Below are 15,873 nucleotides of genomic sequence, written 5' to 3' on the forward strand. Positions count from 1 at the left end.
ATTAGCTGCTGCTTCTACTACTTTATTTAGGAGGTGCAGTCTCACTCTGTCATCCAGGCTGAAGTACAGTGACAGGATGATACCTCACTGCTACTACTATTATTAGATAAATCAGCTGATTGTTGACGCTCTGACCTATGTCAACTTCACCTCTTGTCTAAATCTTCCTTCCCTATTTCCTCCTTTCATATATACTGACCTTTTGCCCTCCATGATTTTTTATTTCTTTGTTAGCGTTGGGTGTTGTGAACTATTGACCATTTTCCATTAATGCTTAGACAGGGATGAGTTGGAAAAAAAAAATTGTGTACTCGTGGAAAAAAAGAAAACTGACTTGAGATAGAACTGGAGCACTCCTCCTCAGCAATTGGCCTAATTTTGTTACTCCAAACAAAGCAAGACCATATCTCTTTTTTCTATCCTGACCACTGGTTTATAATCTGAGTCTGAACCCTTATCCCAGTAAGTCTTTAAGGTTACTAGAGTTTTATTACAGCTTGATATGCATTTATGTGCACATTTGTTCATGAAGTAACAACCACGTATCATATGGGACACCTTCTTGAAATAAAAGGGTTAGCATTAGATCCCTGAGAGTCATTCATTTACAGACCACACATGCATAGACATAGGTCTCTCAAAAATGTCTCCTTCACAATCAGTAAGGTCACTGAAGGCATATCTGAGCCTTCATCTGAGACTGACACTCAGTAGCATCCAGTTTTATGCATATAGTCAGCACACACTTAGTAATTTTAATCATCTATTTAAGGAACCAGTCAAAATGAGCAGAAGCAGCATTTGGGATTGTTTTTAAAAATAGCTTTTGCCCCATGCATTCTTGGAAGGGTAACATTGGGTTAATATGCTAATAATAATAGTGTATTCCATAGAGAGGAGGCAAAAGCATAGCAGTAAATAGCTTGGACTTTGGAGTAAAGACTGCCTGAATTCAGGTCCTAGCTCTACTACTTCTTAACACTATGACCTTAGCAAAGTTTCTCTTCCTTTCTCAGCAGATTCTGAACTGAAAATGGAGAAAATCGTAGTACCTACTTCATGGGGTTCTTGGGAGGTCTAAATAGGATACCATATTAAGTGCTTAGAAGAACATCTGGCCATGGGTAAGCTATCATTTATAGAGCATTTGATGTGCCAAGGAGTTAGCAGAATTGTTTGCATTCACTATTATATTTAATCACCACAACCATGACCCCTTTGATAAAGAAACTGAGGCTAAGATAAGTTTGGTAAATTGTCCAAGTAAACACAACTGTCATGGACAGAGGAGGAATTAAAACCCAAGTTTGCCTGAGTTCAAAGTCTGATTCTCCTTTGATCCTTCAATTCCAACTTCAAAATATTTGGATAGGACAAAAATCCTTTTCTTAAAATAGCATTATCACTGACAAAGCATGTAACTTTATAGGTAGTTTATGACTAAAAAACCCAACTTACAATATCCTGTAGCTAAGAACAGCAGATCTGTATTGCTCATATGTAAAAAGCATTTATACAATGGGTGTTTAAAAGCCCATTTCCTTATATTTCATCGTTTTATTCTCACATTGACCTGAGGAGATAAGAAGTAAACATACTATAGTCTCAGATGTTAATATGATGAAACCACAATAGATACAAAAGCACTAAAAATGTGAAGTTGGGCCAGGCACAGTGGCTCACGCCTGTAATAGTAGAATTTTGGGAGGCCAAGGTGGGCAGATCGCTTGAGCCCAGGAGTTCAAGACAAGCCTGGGCAACATGGTAGAACCTTGTCTCTACAAAAATACAAAAATTAGCCAGGCATGGTGGCACAAGCCTTTAGTCCCAGCTACCTAGGAGGCTATGATGGGAGGATCGCTTGAGCCCAGGAGGTAGAGGTTGCAGTGAACTGAGATCACATCACTGCAATCCAGCTTGAGAAACAGAGGAAGACCCTGTCTAAAAAACAAACAAACAAAATAAAGTGAAGTTGGCCAGGCCCTGTGGCTCACTCCTATAATCCCAGCACTTTGGGAGGCCCAGGCGGGAAGGATCACTTGAGCCCAGGAGTGATCACTTGTCCAGCCTGGGCAACACAATGAGAACCCATCTCTATAAAAAAAATTTTTTAATAAGCCAAGCATGGTGGTACACACCTGTAGTCCTAGCTACTCGGGAGGCTGAAGTGGGAGATCCCTTGAGTCCAGGAGTTAGAGGTGGCAGTGAGCTGTGATCACGCCAGTACACTCCACCCTGAGCAACACAGCAAACCCTCAACTCATAAATAAATTTTTAAATAAACAAATAATAAGAAGTGTTCGTCATGTGACACCATCACTAATATGACTTTCCAAACCGTAAACCTGATTATGCCACTCCATTGCTTAAAAATCTTTCAGCGGTTCCCTAGCACTTACAACATAAATAGTCCAGTTGCCTCAGGATTGCACACAAACATCTTTACAGTTTCTGTCTTTCCCTTCCAAATCCCACACTTAGCAACACACATTACTTGCAGTTCTCATTTAAACCATCTCCCTACCTTTGTTCCTGTAGTTCCATCCCTCTAAGGTGGGCTTCCCTTTCACCCTAATTCCATCAAGCTCTTTAAATCTCAGTTCAAGTGGCACTTCCTCTCAGAAACCTTTCAGGAACCTCCCACGCCTCCCTTCTCCCCCCAAGTTAATTATACTCTCCTCTGGGTTCTTTTAATTTTATGTGCTTAGAGCCATCACAACTAATCCCTGTAACAACTAATAATTACCGCGTTGTAACGGTTTAACAACACATCCATTTATCATATTAGACTATGACCTTTCTTTTCCAGCTTATTCTTTTTTATTTTATTGATACATATTTTATATATTAATGAGGGTACCATACTGCAAGTACTTTTTACATGCATACAATGTGTAACGATCAAGTCAGAGTATTTGAGGTATCCATCACCTTAAGCATTTATCATTTCTATGTATTGGTAATATTTCAAGTCCTTCCTTCTAGCTGTTTTGAAATATACAATATATTATTGCTAACCATAGATATCCTCCTCTGCTATGGAATATTAGGACTCATTTCTGTAAGTGAGTCCTAACTCACTTAAGTTTGTATCCATTCACTAATCTCTCTTGGAACTATGACTTTTTTTTTTTTTTTTTGAGGCCAGTCTGTCGCCCAGGCTGGAGTGCGGTGGCGGATCGCCAGCTCAATCAGCTCCACCTCCCGGGTTCCGCCATTTCTCCTGCACCTCCAGCTCACGTGGCTGGGACCCAAACCCGCCACACCAACGGCAGTTTTTATGTTTCTTAATAGGGATGGGGTTTCACCGTGTTAGCCAGGATGGTCGATCATCCTGACGCAAAACCGATCCGCCCGTCTCGGCCTCCCAAAGTGCTGGGATTACAGGCTTGAGCCACCGCGCCCGGCCGAAACTATGACTTTTTAAAGGCAGAACTGTGTGCTAATCTTCATTTCATTGCAGGGGCTCAATAAGTAGTTGCTAAATGTGGGTGAATTAAGGTATCCCATAGACCACATAGTCTTTTTGACTCGATAGACATTTTCACAATCAATTCTATTTTTAGGACCTTAAAAACAAATAAAAATACTAAACTCTCAGCTCTTTTATTACTAAGTAATGACCACTACAGACATCCTCACACCATTTCTGAACTTCACCTCATTTCCTAAAAAGGGTGAATTTCAGGGAGGGGGTAGGTTTCAGGAAGAGTATGAAAATATGTAATAAAATTAGAAGTTGAAATTCCAATTGTATGTTTTCATATTATCCAAAGCACCAAATTCCATTAGATAACATGTACCCCTCATCCTCACCCTGGGTGATCAGTGGCCAGTTTAACACATAATATAGCTGAATTTCATAATTTAGCCACATTATAGGTTAAACAGGTATTTGTGGACTGGTCCCCCAAGTCTATCCTCCATGTATGATTATTGTTTATGATTTGTCTAGCAAAAAGCTAATTTACCAATATTTATTTAAAATACAATCATAGGCCAGGTGTGGTGGCTCACGCCTGTAATCCTAGCACTTTGGGAGGCTGAGGTGGGTGGATCACTTGAGGTCAGGACTTCAAGACCAGCCTGGCCAACGTGGTGAAACCCCATCTCTACTAAAAATGAAAAAAAAAAAAAATTAGCTGGGCATGGTGGCGCATGCCTGTGGTCCCAGCTACTTTGGAGGCTGAGGCAGGAGAAACACTTGAACCCATTAGACAGAGGTTGGAGACAGCGCCACTGTACTCCACCCTGGGTGACAGAGAGAGAGAAAATCTGTCTCAAAATAAAATAAAATAATATGCTTCACTACTGTTTGTTGTTTCATTTTATCTTTTTCTGCTTTTGAAGAATTCATGTAATTGGTTTTTTGGGGTTTTTTGTTGTTTTTTTTTTTTTTTTTTTTGAGACAGAGTCTCACTCTATCACCAGGCTGGAGTTTAGTGGCGGGATCTCAGCTCACTGCAACCTCTGCCTCCTGGGTATAAGCAATTCTCCTGCCTCAGCCTCCCGGGTAGCTGGGACTATAGACGCACACCACCATGCCCAGCTAATTTTTGTATTTTCAGTAGAGACGGGGTTTCACCATATTGGCCAGGATGGTCTCGATCTCTTGACCTCATGATCCGCCCACCTCGGCCTCCCAAAGTGCTGGGATTACAGGCATGAGCCACCACGCCTGGCCTGTAAGTTTTAAAGAATGGAATTTTGAGGTCCCCAGTGCATCAACTGCCACCAACTTCACAGCTATCCCTACAAACTCAGTAAACATTTTACAATTAACAAGCGATGGCCCCTGCATCAATGACTCCACAGTCTACTAACAGCATCAGCACCTTCATGTACACTGCATCCCATTAGAACATCGAGTTCTTCAATGTCTTCCCCACCTGCAGTGTACACTGATGGTTACATTTCTCATAACTTCCTGCCCAGTAGAGTTTTTCCCAATTTATATAATCTCATTGCCCCTAACAAATACCTGCCCTGTCCTTCTGTCATAACTCCCTCCTTCATTACTGAAAGCAAAATATCCATCTCTGCCACTACTACCAAAACTCTCAGCCCAGAAGCACCTTCTGCCTTCCAAAAAATACATAGAACAGGCATCCCATTTTGATGCCCTAAGTGGGCCATCAGCCCCCAGTAACTTCTCATTCACACCCTTCTTTCATCTATCTTCCCTTTCTGCTGAGTCAAACATCTGGTATGGGCAGTGTCATCTGTATAGGCATTCGTCTTGCTGGAGCCTCAGACCTGCGGAAAAGTTCTCAACAGGGCAAGGAGGCAGGCCTCAGTGACTAAACATTTTCTGGTCTGCCTTGACTCTCCAAGGCTACCCCTGCTCACTCTCACAGCTTCCATCCTCCCTCCGCCTCCCCTTTCTCACTCGATCCCTTGCTCTTCAAAGGCCTGGGTGAGACCAGCCAGCATCTCACAGCGGAAACCAGAAGAAGCTCAAGGCTGTTGCCCCAGAAACCCTGACTAAAGAATGGCTGGCTAGGCACTGTTTGTTTTTCCCGTAATCAGAAAATCCCATTGGGAGGACAAAAAGGGGGTTCTCAGCTGCCTTGATGGCTGGAATCTGGGCTGGTCCCCGCCAGCCCCCTTGGAGGAAAAGAAAGTACCAACTTTGCAATATAGTATAGGAGGCAAAAAAAAAAAAAAAAAACTGTGGAAAGGGACCTCCAGAGTTAAGAGTGGTAGAGAGGGAAGGAAAGGAAGCCTGAACCACTGGATGTAGAAACAAACCTAAAGAACACCTGGCCTTCTGCCTTTGCAAGAAAGTCCCCAAGGACACACTCCATCCTTCCCTGTTACCATTTCCAAGACGGAAAAAAAAAAATATATATATATATATATAGAGAGAGAGAGAGAGAGAGACAGAGAGAGAGAGAGAGAGGGAAGAAAGGAACAACCACCCCTGGAAGCACCTCTCATGCACAGGACACATACACACAAACCACACGGGGGTTCGAAGGTTGATTTCCACAGTGTTCTCAGCTTTCAGCTGGGTAAAACAAGCCATCACTTCTGGTTCAGCTTTTAGGGCCAATGCAAGGCAACACCCGGTAACACAGAACAGAAACACTGGCACGTCTCATGTATTAATTAATCAGGAAGGCGCGATGGCCAAACCCTCAAAAGCACTAAGGACAGAAAGCTGCTATGGATATGATGATGCAGACAGAGATGCTACATTTAAAGAAAAACAACATCCAAGTTGCTGGAATATGCTTTGCAATCCTGGGTACCGAAAACCGTGAATCTTCTTGAGTTAAATCTGCGTAGCTCAGTGCCCCTGGGCAAAAATGAAAATAAAGGCTGCTCACTTCCAGCTTCCCGCAAATATACTAGCAATCACTGCAGCTAATACTTTCAGAATGTTACGGTAACTAATGCAGTAAATAGGAAAGTTTAGTGCAATATTTCCTTGCATTTCAAAGGAATCAATTCATCCAACCAGAAGGCAGGGCCAAACAGCTTAGTCACCAGCAGGCAGGGCAAATGGCTCTATCAGTAAAACAAGGCATAAAGTAAACATGGTCATCATCCTCCCCCACCTTGAGCACAGATTCCTGCCCAGTGCATCAGCTCCCGCTATGGCCCCCCAGGAAGCAGATGGGCGAATTTCCGCAACTCTCTTCCCCCACTCCATCCCCTTCCCCAGATGCTCTTACCTGCTATCCGAAGCACTGCCCTCTCGGCAGGGTCCAGCACTGAGCCCCCTTGAATCTTTCTTTTCGACCTCTCATGTTTAGGCAAATTCCAGGGTAAGGTGTCTCCCGGAGCTGGGGATGCGGAGCCAGATTTCTGGCTGAAATCATCCTCATCGGAAAAATCCGCAGAGGAAGACATAGAGCAGCGATAGGACGCGTTCCCGGAACTCTACAGAGAATGACACAGAAAAAGCATTAACAGCAAAATACTCACATATGCTCATCGATTTAAACATCCCCACCATCACCACCGCCGCCCTCCCTGCCCCCAAACTGGGTCTGGCATATCCTGCACCATCCTCAGAGCTGAGGGAATATACAGAAACCAAAAAAATGAAACCCGGGGCTCACCATCTTTTCTTGGCCAAGTCTCCAATCGTAAAAACAATACACAGGCAGTTCCAATACATGAAGATTTGCACAGAAGAAGTGTGTGGCCTGTGGTCCGGCCACCAGCTCACAAATGACTGGCCCAACAATGAAGCCAGAATCAACAGCCTTCCTGTTACAAATCTATAGTATTTGGCTCCCCCACCAGGACAGTAGAAACATTTTCCATTGCTAGCCTGCTGGTTAATTCATTAATGCAACTAACTCGAAGTTTCGAAAACAAAGCACAAATGCAGGATGTTGAGTCCCAACTCCTTTCCGCTTCAAGTCACCTCACCACTGGAGACTCTGTTCCGACCGATTTTAAGCCCCTGTCCTCTTTATTTAATTTTCTTCATGAGACTGAAGCAGGTTCCCAGAAAAGAGCAAGGAGGGAGGAAGGGCTGATTCTGAGAAGAGCCTTTTCTTAAGACTGGGAGAACACAAAAGACTGTTTTCAGAAGCCTATGGCAGCGCCAATAAACAAACATCTGAACTCGGTTTAGAGTTCTTGAGGTAATTTAAACTTCCAGCAAAGTAACAGCTGCCAATAATGTAAATGAGAATGATGCAGCTCAGTGACAGGAAACAGAGCTCTTCTCAGCTCCTGGTCATTACACTGTGAAATGAGAAGCATGATGCTTTTACCAAAGCACTTGGCCTGAAGGTTAGTCCTCCCTTCATCTAGCTGGAGCAAATCTGCAGGGTCATGTCTTGCATAAAAGTGTTATATCTTCCATAGAGGGAAAAGGCACAAGGTGTTATTCCTTCCTTCTTTGTTGGGTTGTGTTTGTGATTATTTAGAGAGCCACTGGCTTACTAATGAAACAAGGATGTTGACTATCTCTGCTGCAAAATTATAAACATAACAACACATCAAAAGGAAGTCTTGACTTTCCTACTGAGAATTCTACTTCGCTGAGACTCATGGTAAAGATGCAAAACTGGTATAACTCGAATTCCTGAAATGTAACTTGCAGCCATGGATTCCCAAGAAGCAAGTTACAGGCAGAAATCAGTGAGGCATGCTCCAATTTGAGCAAAAACACTGGGCTTCCCACAAAAGCAGTGGCAACTGCAGCACAAACAGGCTATGTGAGCCACATCCCAAAACACTCACCCAAGGCACGTGAAATAAACTCTAATTGCATCAGGACTACTAACCTTATCTCAATCTGTTTAGGCATGTGGCTATGCATGGTCAACACCATTATTTCATTTTATTTTTCTTTTTTGTGGGCACATAGTAGGTGTAAACCCCATTCTTTTAGAAGTTCATGTAATATTCCCACAAAGTGAGGTATGTAAGATGTAGCTCTCTATTCTTTCCCCCCAAAAAAGCTGTCTTCCATTTTACTTTACATAAAATTTCACCATCTTGACTAATTTATTTATTTAGAGTCTGTATATTTTTCTAATGACAATAAGGTATTAGGCAAACTTGAGGCAAAAAGTAAATAAAATTGATTTTCTGTATTGTAGCTACAATCCATAGGGAGTTGTGAGTGGCATTAGGTCAGTCACAGCATGCTATTATCAACCCAATTTATTTTCCATGCTTTTCTGAAAATCCATCTTGAGCTTTCTGAGATTTTGTTTTTGGCTGGCTCTGTATAAAAGGGTGACATTCTTAAAGACTTTTAAGAGGGTATTGGGTTTCTTTGGCCGCTTTCTATCTTCCTAAAAATGGCTTCCTATCTGTCCTTACTTAAGGTCATCCTTTATCTGTGAGATTACATTTCTTGTTACCTGTACTATTTTAGTGAGTATAGTAATTTGATTATTTATCTTTACAGACAGATTTGGAGAATAACTGTTAAAGAACTGCTCCTTTCCAAAACCCACTGGTTATTGATTTTTGTAGAGTAAATTTTTTTAATGGCCTGAGTCTCAGCTGATTGAACAACGAAATGTGATTTATGCCATGACATAAACACCATTAATCACTCATAGCCAGATGGGAACAGTTACCACCCCTGGACCCATGGGTGTTGACTGGTGCAGCCTCTAATCTGGTAGTGTCATTGGTAAACAGATAAGAGAGAAAAAGAGGAAAAGACAATCAACAACACTTCTTTCAGCACTATATCATAGGAAAATATGGACCACACACACACACACAAACTGAGGGAAATCATACATATTTATATGTGGTAAAGTCTCTCCCAGGCTACATGATCCAAGTGTTTTAACAATTAAAGTATTGGATTTTTTCCCACAAAAATTTTCATGAATACTTTTTAAAAATATAAGGTAAACTATACAAAAGTAGGCCCATTTGAACCCTGAAAATTGGGAACTGCTTTAAAGTGGATTGATCCTAAAGAAAACCTATTATATTCTTTATTGATTTGAAATGATTTGCCAAATCATGTTACTATCTTGGGGGCTAGAGAAGAGTGTGGAACTACAGTTCCCTTTTGTTTTAAGAAAAGCAAATATGTTCTCTCACCCAAAGGCCAGAGTCTAACCTTTGATGTGGGGCTTGGAAAGGTAGGACAAAGGAAGAGGGCTCCTGTAATCAACAAAAGCCCCAGGTTCCTATCTAGTATTCCACTACTGTTGCCTAACATTTGATTCCTATTAAAATACAAATATGGTAGCTATGTCCATCAATAGGAGACTGTTTAAATATAGTTATATGGATACCATAGTCTACTCTATAGCAATTAAACAAAAATGTTATTGTTCTATATTTAGTAAAGAAGAAACAATTCATCAAGAATGATTTCTTAAAATATGTGCCTGTGCATATACATGTAATAGTTACCCATATGTAAGTAGCGATTATTTTTGGGTGATGACTAAGATTCTGAATGAATTTAATTTTATTCCTTATAATATTTTAATCCAATACAAGTACATAAAAAGATTACCAAAAGTAAAAAGATTTTATGTCAAGGGTTAGAGAAAATATGGACAACTCTATGAAGAAGTAACTAAGTCAGTGTTTTTAACATTTCTGGGCTCATGGGCACCCCTGAAAAGTTAATGAAATCTATGAAAACCTCTTTCCAGAACAAAGTACAAGAGTAAATACATGCAAAACTTTGCATATCATTTTATGGGATTCACTGACCCACTGACCCCAGGTTAAGACCCCAATTCACACCATCATTTGTCATCCCCATTTGGCATGTATGCTGAAAATAAGAGATACATGAAAGAGCTGTGGAGTAGGGGGCAGAGTAATTTGGGTAGTGAAGATAAAGCTGGCCTAGGTCATAATACTTTTTAACAGTTGGCCTTTTTCATAAATGACCATGAGCTACTTCTGGACTGATACTGAATCTCTGCAACCAAAAAAGCACTAGATGGTTACAAGCCAAAAACCCTGTACAGTAAATCCTCACTTAAAACCATCAATAGTTTTTGGAAACTGCTGCTTTAAGTCAAAGGACATATAATAAAACCAATTTTACATAGACTAATTAATATAAATGAGAGTTAAGTTCCTACAGCAAATAATATTTCTGGTCATAAAAATATCACGAAACTTCTAAGAGAAGACCAAAACACTTCTAATATTAAACACTGAAATAAATGTGAGTTATACATACATTTACAGAAGATTAATATAAAATAAGATAATTATTTACCCAATTTTTGGTAAATCAGTAAATGACGGCAGTCATCGGGGTGGGGGGTTAAATCAAGGAATAAATGTTTGCAAAATGAAAAATATAAGGAGTACCTCCTACCGCCATGCAGTTCAAAGCCAATCACAAATATGGCAGACCCACTGAGCACTTTCATACCACATCGTTTATTGTCATGCATTTGTAAGATTATTGTAGACCTTACAAATTTTTATTTTACAATAATTTGCATTTATTCATGCGTTCCTTTTCCAACCTGCTTATTACAGTTCAGGATCAAGGGTGGCCAGAACCCATCCCAGCAGCTCAAGGCACAAGGCAGGAACCACACCTGGACAGGACACCATCCCATGGCAGGGTGCAATCATAATCTATGCCCACAGTCACTCAGAATGGGACCAATTAACCTCATGTGCACATCCTTGGAATGTGGGAGCAAACTGCAGCATCCAGAGAAAACCCACGCTGGCATGGGGAGAAAGTGTAAACTCCACTGACAGTGGCCCCAGCCAGGAATTGATTTTTTTTTTTTCTCTCATCAACATTATAACAAAAAGACATTGAACAAAACACTATTCAAGGACCTGCTACATTGTGTCTTCTACAACTTAGTTATTAAAGCAGTTTTAACAATTGAATTAGATCACCAAAAGCTTTAAAATGACTTTCCTGATAGCCAATTCATTCACATGGTATAAAAACAACCCAAATCTCCTAAAGCCAGGATAATTACATAATAACATTTTCAGAAGGGGAACTGAACAATACCTTCTTTAACTGAAACCCCAGTGGGGGATCTGAGATAAGTACAATGGAACTGCCTAAATTGGATGCTGCCCAGCCTTAGCACCCTGATCTGTAGGAAAGTGCCAGGAAATTGTCTTGGCAATAGGCATTCTCTACAGGCAATGGAGAAAGAAGTGCAGAGATAAGAGTTTGCAAAGTAGCCAAAAGTTTAAATCCCAGAGGCTGAAAAGTAAACTTTCACAAACCCACATATTTATAACTTAAGCACATTTCTGTATGTGTATTTCAAAATATTCACCAGAAAAAAACCCAAAAATAGAAAGCACACAAGGAAACAGAAAAATCCTGATTGTGAAGCATTCTACAAGACAACTGTCCTAGATCCGTCAAAAAGGTCAATGACACAAAACATACACACCCAAAAAGGAAGAATTGTTCTAGATCTAAAAGGACAAAAGAGACACAACTAATTCATGAACCTTGGTTGGATTCTGGGTTGACTCTTTTTTAAAAGCTAAAAAGACATTTTGGGGACAACTGTCTTTTGGGGACAACTGGGGAAATCTGAACATGGAACATGGATTGTTTATTAGACAATGTTAGGAAATTATTGTTAGTTTTCTAAGGTGCAATAATACTATTGTGGTTATGTAGAAAAGTGTCCTTATCCATAGGAGATGCAGGCTGAGGAAACCCAAGATATCTGCACTTATTTTTATTGTTTCAATAAAAACAAGGAAAAGTATTAAATGTGATAATAGGCTAACAATAAGTATTCACTCGCCTACTCTTTCAACTTTTCTATAAATCTGAATCTTTTCAAAATGAAGAATTGAGGGGGAAATAGCAAGGTTTTTTTTTGTTTTTGTTTTTTGTTTTTAAGAGACTAGGTCTTGATCCATTGCCCAGGCTGGAGTGCAAAAAGACATGATCATAGCTCACTGCAGCCTTGAACTCCTGGGCTCAAGAGATCCTCCCACCTCAACCTCTCGGGTAGCTGGGTCTACAGGCACATAATACCACACCAGGCTAATTTTATTTTTTAATATTTTTATAGAGACGGGGTTTCCCTATGTTGACCAGGCTGCTCTCAAACTCCTGGCCTCAAGCAATCTTTCTGCCTTGGCCTCTCAAAGTACTAGGATAAGAAGCATGAGCCACTGCACACAGCAAGGTCTTTTGCGCTGTGTTTAAGTGTTGCTTAGTCTATTCCTGTGCTCACAAAATCAACATATACAGGTTGCAAGGACAAAGTGATAGTTTTGATCTAAGAAATTTCTCGTAACATTTCTTCATAAACACTTAGAGAAGCACTAGAAGCAGTGGCCTGTGTCAAGAAGTCACCAAAGAAAGATGATCTGCTTGCCTTAGTCCTAAGCATAATTCTAGACAGAAAAATATAAAAGAAATTCCTCTGCTATTCATTTATTAATAATGTAAAATACAGTGAACACAAGATAGGTTCAGTATCACATAATTTTGATATATGAACAAAAACAGAAAATTTTTTCTCCAAAATTAGGAAAATTAAAGACACAATTTTCTTTAAAATTCCCTTAGGTAGGTAGGTACAAATACTAACTTCCTCAATGTTGTATCAAAATATATGTTATGGCCCAAAACTATCATTATATGACTAGTTTTTTACTTAGAAATAAGTTAGAAAGCAAGAGCACATTATCTGATTTTAGAGGTCCCAAGGAAAATAAGCTCTACCACAAATAAATAGATGTAGGAGAAAACAGTTAAGGAAAATGTGCTTAACTCCTTGAAGCAAAAATGAGATATGGTAAATTTGGGGCAACTTGTGCTTGCTTTAGTTAATAATTTTCAAAACTTGTTGAACAATTAAGGTATGAAATCTTTTACCAAATAAATAGCTCTCAGTTAAGTCTTACCTGGAAACCACCTTTAAGTTGTAAGTGGGGGAGAGGGGGTCTAGTAGTGAGGCCATTAGCTGGCTCTCACTCTCTTCTATTAGGGGAGATATGCAGGAACCCTTAACTCCAAGAGGCAGAAGAGCCTGGGTGGAGGTGAGAGGAAGGGGGATCAGAGGGAGAGGAAGCAGGTTGCTGCTAAGTTCTGACTCAAGGGAAGCAGTGTCAGGCAGAGTTAAGGAAGTCAAAGGTTGCTTTCTAGGTAGAGAAGCCCAGTTCATCAGCCTATGAAAGAACACTGGAATTTAGAACACAAATTCTTTCTAGGGTATAATGATTGTACACTGGTTAGTGTTACTTAGTACTGTATTTCTAAGGACACCAAGCTTGCTGATGGGACAGAGGAAGGTTGATTTCATAACTTGACTATCATGAATAATGCTGCAATGTCTATGGGAGTGCAGATATCTCTTCAACATATTAATTTCAGTTCCCAATAGGTATATCACTTTGAATCCTAGACAATCAAGGCTCAGCACTAAGACATTCTGCAAGACTTCTTCCTTTCTTTCAGTTTAGTATATTCTATCCAGATGCCTCATTTATTGGGTGATTATAATTTAAGCATTTTCACTAACTATCTTATTTAACACTCACTGAAATCCAATAAAGAAATGCACAGTTAGGGATATTAAGTAACTTGTCCACAGTCATTGTCAGTACAAGGTGCAGCCAGGATTTCCATATAGGTCCTTTTGACACGAAAGCCTGTGCTCTTGACCACATGTGGTCCTTGGCACTAGGGGAACATATACTCACAGCCCTAAAGATTACCATATATTTGAGGATCCCAAAAAGACTAGACCTGTTCTGGGTTCAGTACTAGGGCCAAAGCATGGAAATGACAGGTATCAGTTCACATCAAAGAAAAACCATTCAAAATGCACAACTATAGTACTCCCAGACTGCTTTGTGTATAGTAAGCACTCTCCTATTCCAGGGGACCAAGCCTTCGCTTACTCTGTGGTCTCTTTCCACTCAAAGATTCTTTGGTCCTATGTGTTCCCACACCTCCATAAATCTCCCCAAACAGATTACATATAAAATAAAAACTATGCAAAGTATCAAAATACAAAATTTTTCTAAAAATGTAAAAAAACTTTCAAAAAATTTCAGACATCTTTTTTTTGCAAGTCCACCTAATCCCAATCATATGAAAATTATAGAAATAGAGACATCAGAACTAGTTTACATTTGAGTATCTACAAATAGTCTTTCTAACCAAAGGAAGAACATTTTAAATAACTTGCCTAAAAGAAAAGCAAACATATCTCCAAAAATAGCCCCACAAAACAAATGCATTAGGAAGATAAACTCAAATATCGAAAACATACATTTAACTAGAAAATACTTAATCTTATAGTTTAAATGGATGTTTATGTCAGTTAATTAAAAACATGTCTTAAGTACTCATAGGCTTCTTTCTTAGAAGGGCCTGAAATCTAACTGGGAGAGCAGAAGTGACAAAATAGCCAATTTATAATTAAATATCAGTTATCTTATTATCACTTGTTAGGCTTAAAAATATGTATTTTGGTGGAATAGTATAAATACATACATAAAAATATGGCTCACAGTATAAAGTTGATGAGGAGAGAAAGGCTAAATCAAGTCGAGCCTCCGCAGTCCCTTCAGAAGCCAGGTTGGAGATACAGTTCCCCAGCTCCCTCACTTCACTCTTCCAAGAGTATCCTATCCAAAACTGTTCACTGCTGATACAGCCATCATTGTAGATGCACTATGGCTGGCCTACTCATTTTTAAAAACAAATTAACAGCAAACACGTAAAAATTGGGAATTTTCACATGAAAATTCAGATGTGGAATACTGGCCCTAGTGGTTTTCCCTTTAAAGAAAGGACACGTAAAAGACCTGTGCTTTCCAGTCTGACACCGTCCTCGCATGTATGATACCTGACCCCTGGAGACGTATGACTTTGGAGCCCCTAGCATGAAGTAAGTGATGGATGACATTGCTGTATTCAGAAAGTAAAGGAAAAGATAGAGGAGGAGAGGTAGGGATCGTGATAATTGATAGAATGGGGATGAAATTTTTAAAAATATGAAAACTGGAGAAGAGGGGATAAAGCAAAACAAACAAAAAGCTTTCAAAATATTTCAGTTAAATGGACAACAAACAAAAATAGATAATTCCATGTTTCTACTGACATCCAAGTGTTCACTTCATTCTGCTGTATCCCTAAACACCCTGGTTAACATTTCCAGTGCCTAGGAAATGGAAGAAAGCTGTATGACTCATGTAAATGCTGGCTCACAATCCCCACGAATCTAGCTGGACCCACCCACCCATCACTACTGCTGACGACTCCCTGCTGGTTTTTGCTCCCATACCTACCCTTGGTCAACATGTAGGAAGCATTAGTAAATTTTAGCTCTTAGGTGATGTTGTCTATTCACACTTGTTTGATCCAAGGGTAGATGATTAAGCCAACATAATTGTCACTTCAGGAAATATAGAAACTAGAAGTTATTGCAACTGGGT

The 15,873-nt window shown here is 39.9% G+C and overlaps 1 protein-coding gene across 20 annotated transcripts in view; it reads right to left on the bottom strand.

Moving 5' to 3' along the window:
- The window catches only part of DST (dystonin), a 488,658-nt gene that overhangs the window by 380,970 nt on the left and 91,815 nt on the right, over nt 1–15,873 (bottom strand). For 17 of the 20 annotated variants that reach the window (XM_021936750.2, XM_021936748.2, XM_021936745.2 and 14 more), the window contains one exon: nt 6,681–6,888. In XM_021936750.2, coding sequence (XP_021792442.2) covers nt 6,681–6,888 — 208 coding nt within the window. Of the gene's footprint in view, nt 1–6,680; nt 6,889–7,070; nt 7,368–15,873 lie in introns of those variants that run through there. The other 3 variants (XM_021936756.2, XM_021936758.2, XM_021936770.2) reach the window with 3 other exon arrangements.

This window comes from Papio anubis, chromosome 6, assembly GCF_008728515.1.
Source record: "Papio anubis isolate 15944 chromosome 6, Panubis1.0, whole genome shotgun sequence".
In the NCBI taxonomy this organism is placed as follows: domain Eukaryota; kingdom Metazoa; phylum Chordata; class Mammalia; order Primates; family Cercopithecidae; genus Papio; species Papio anubis.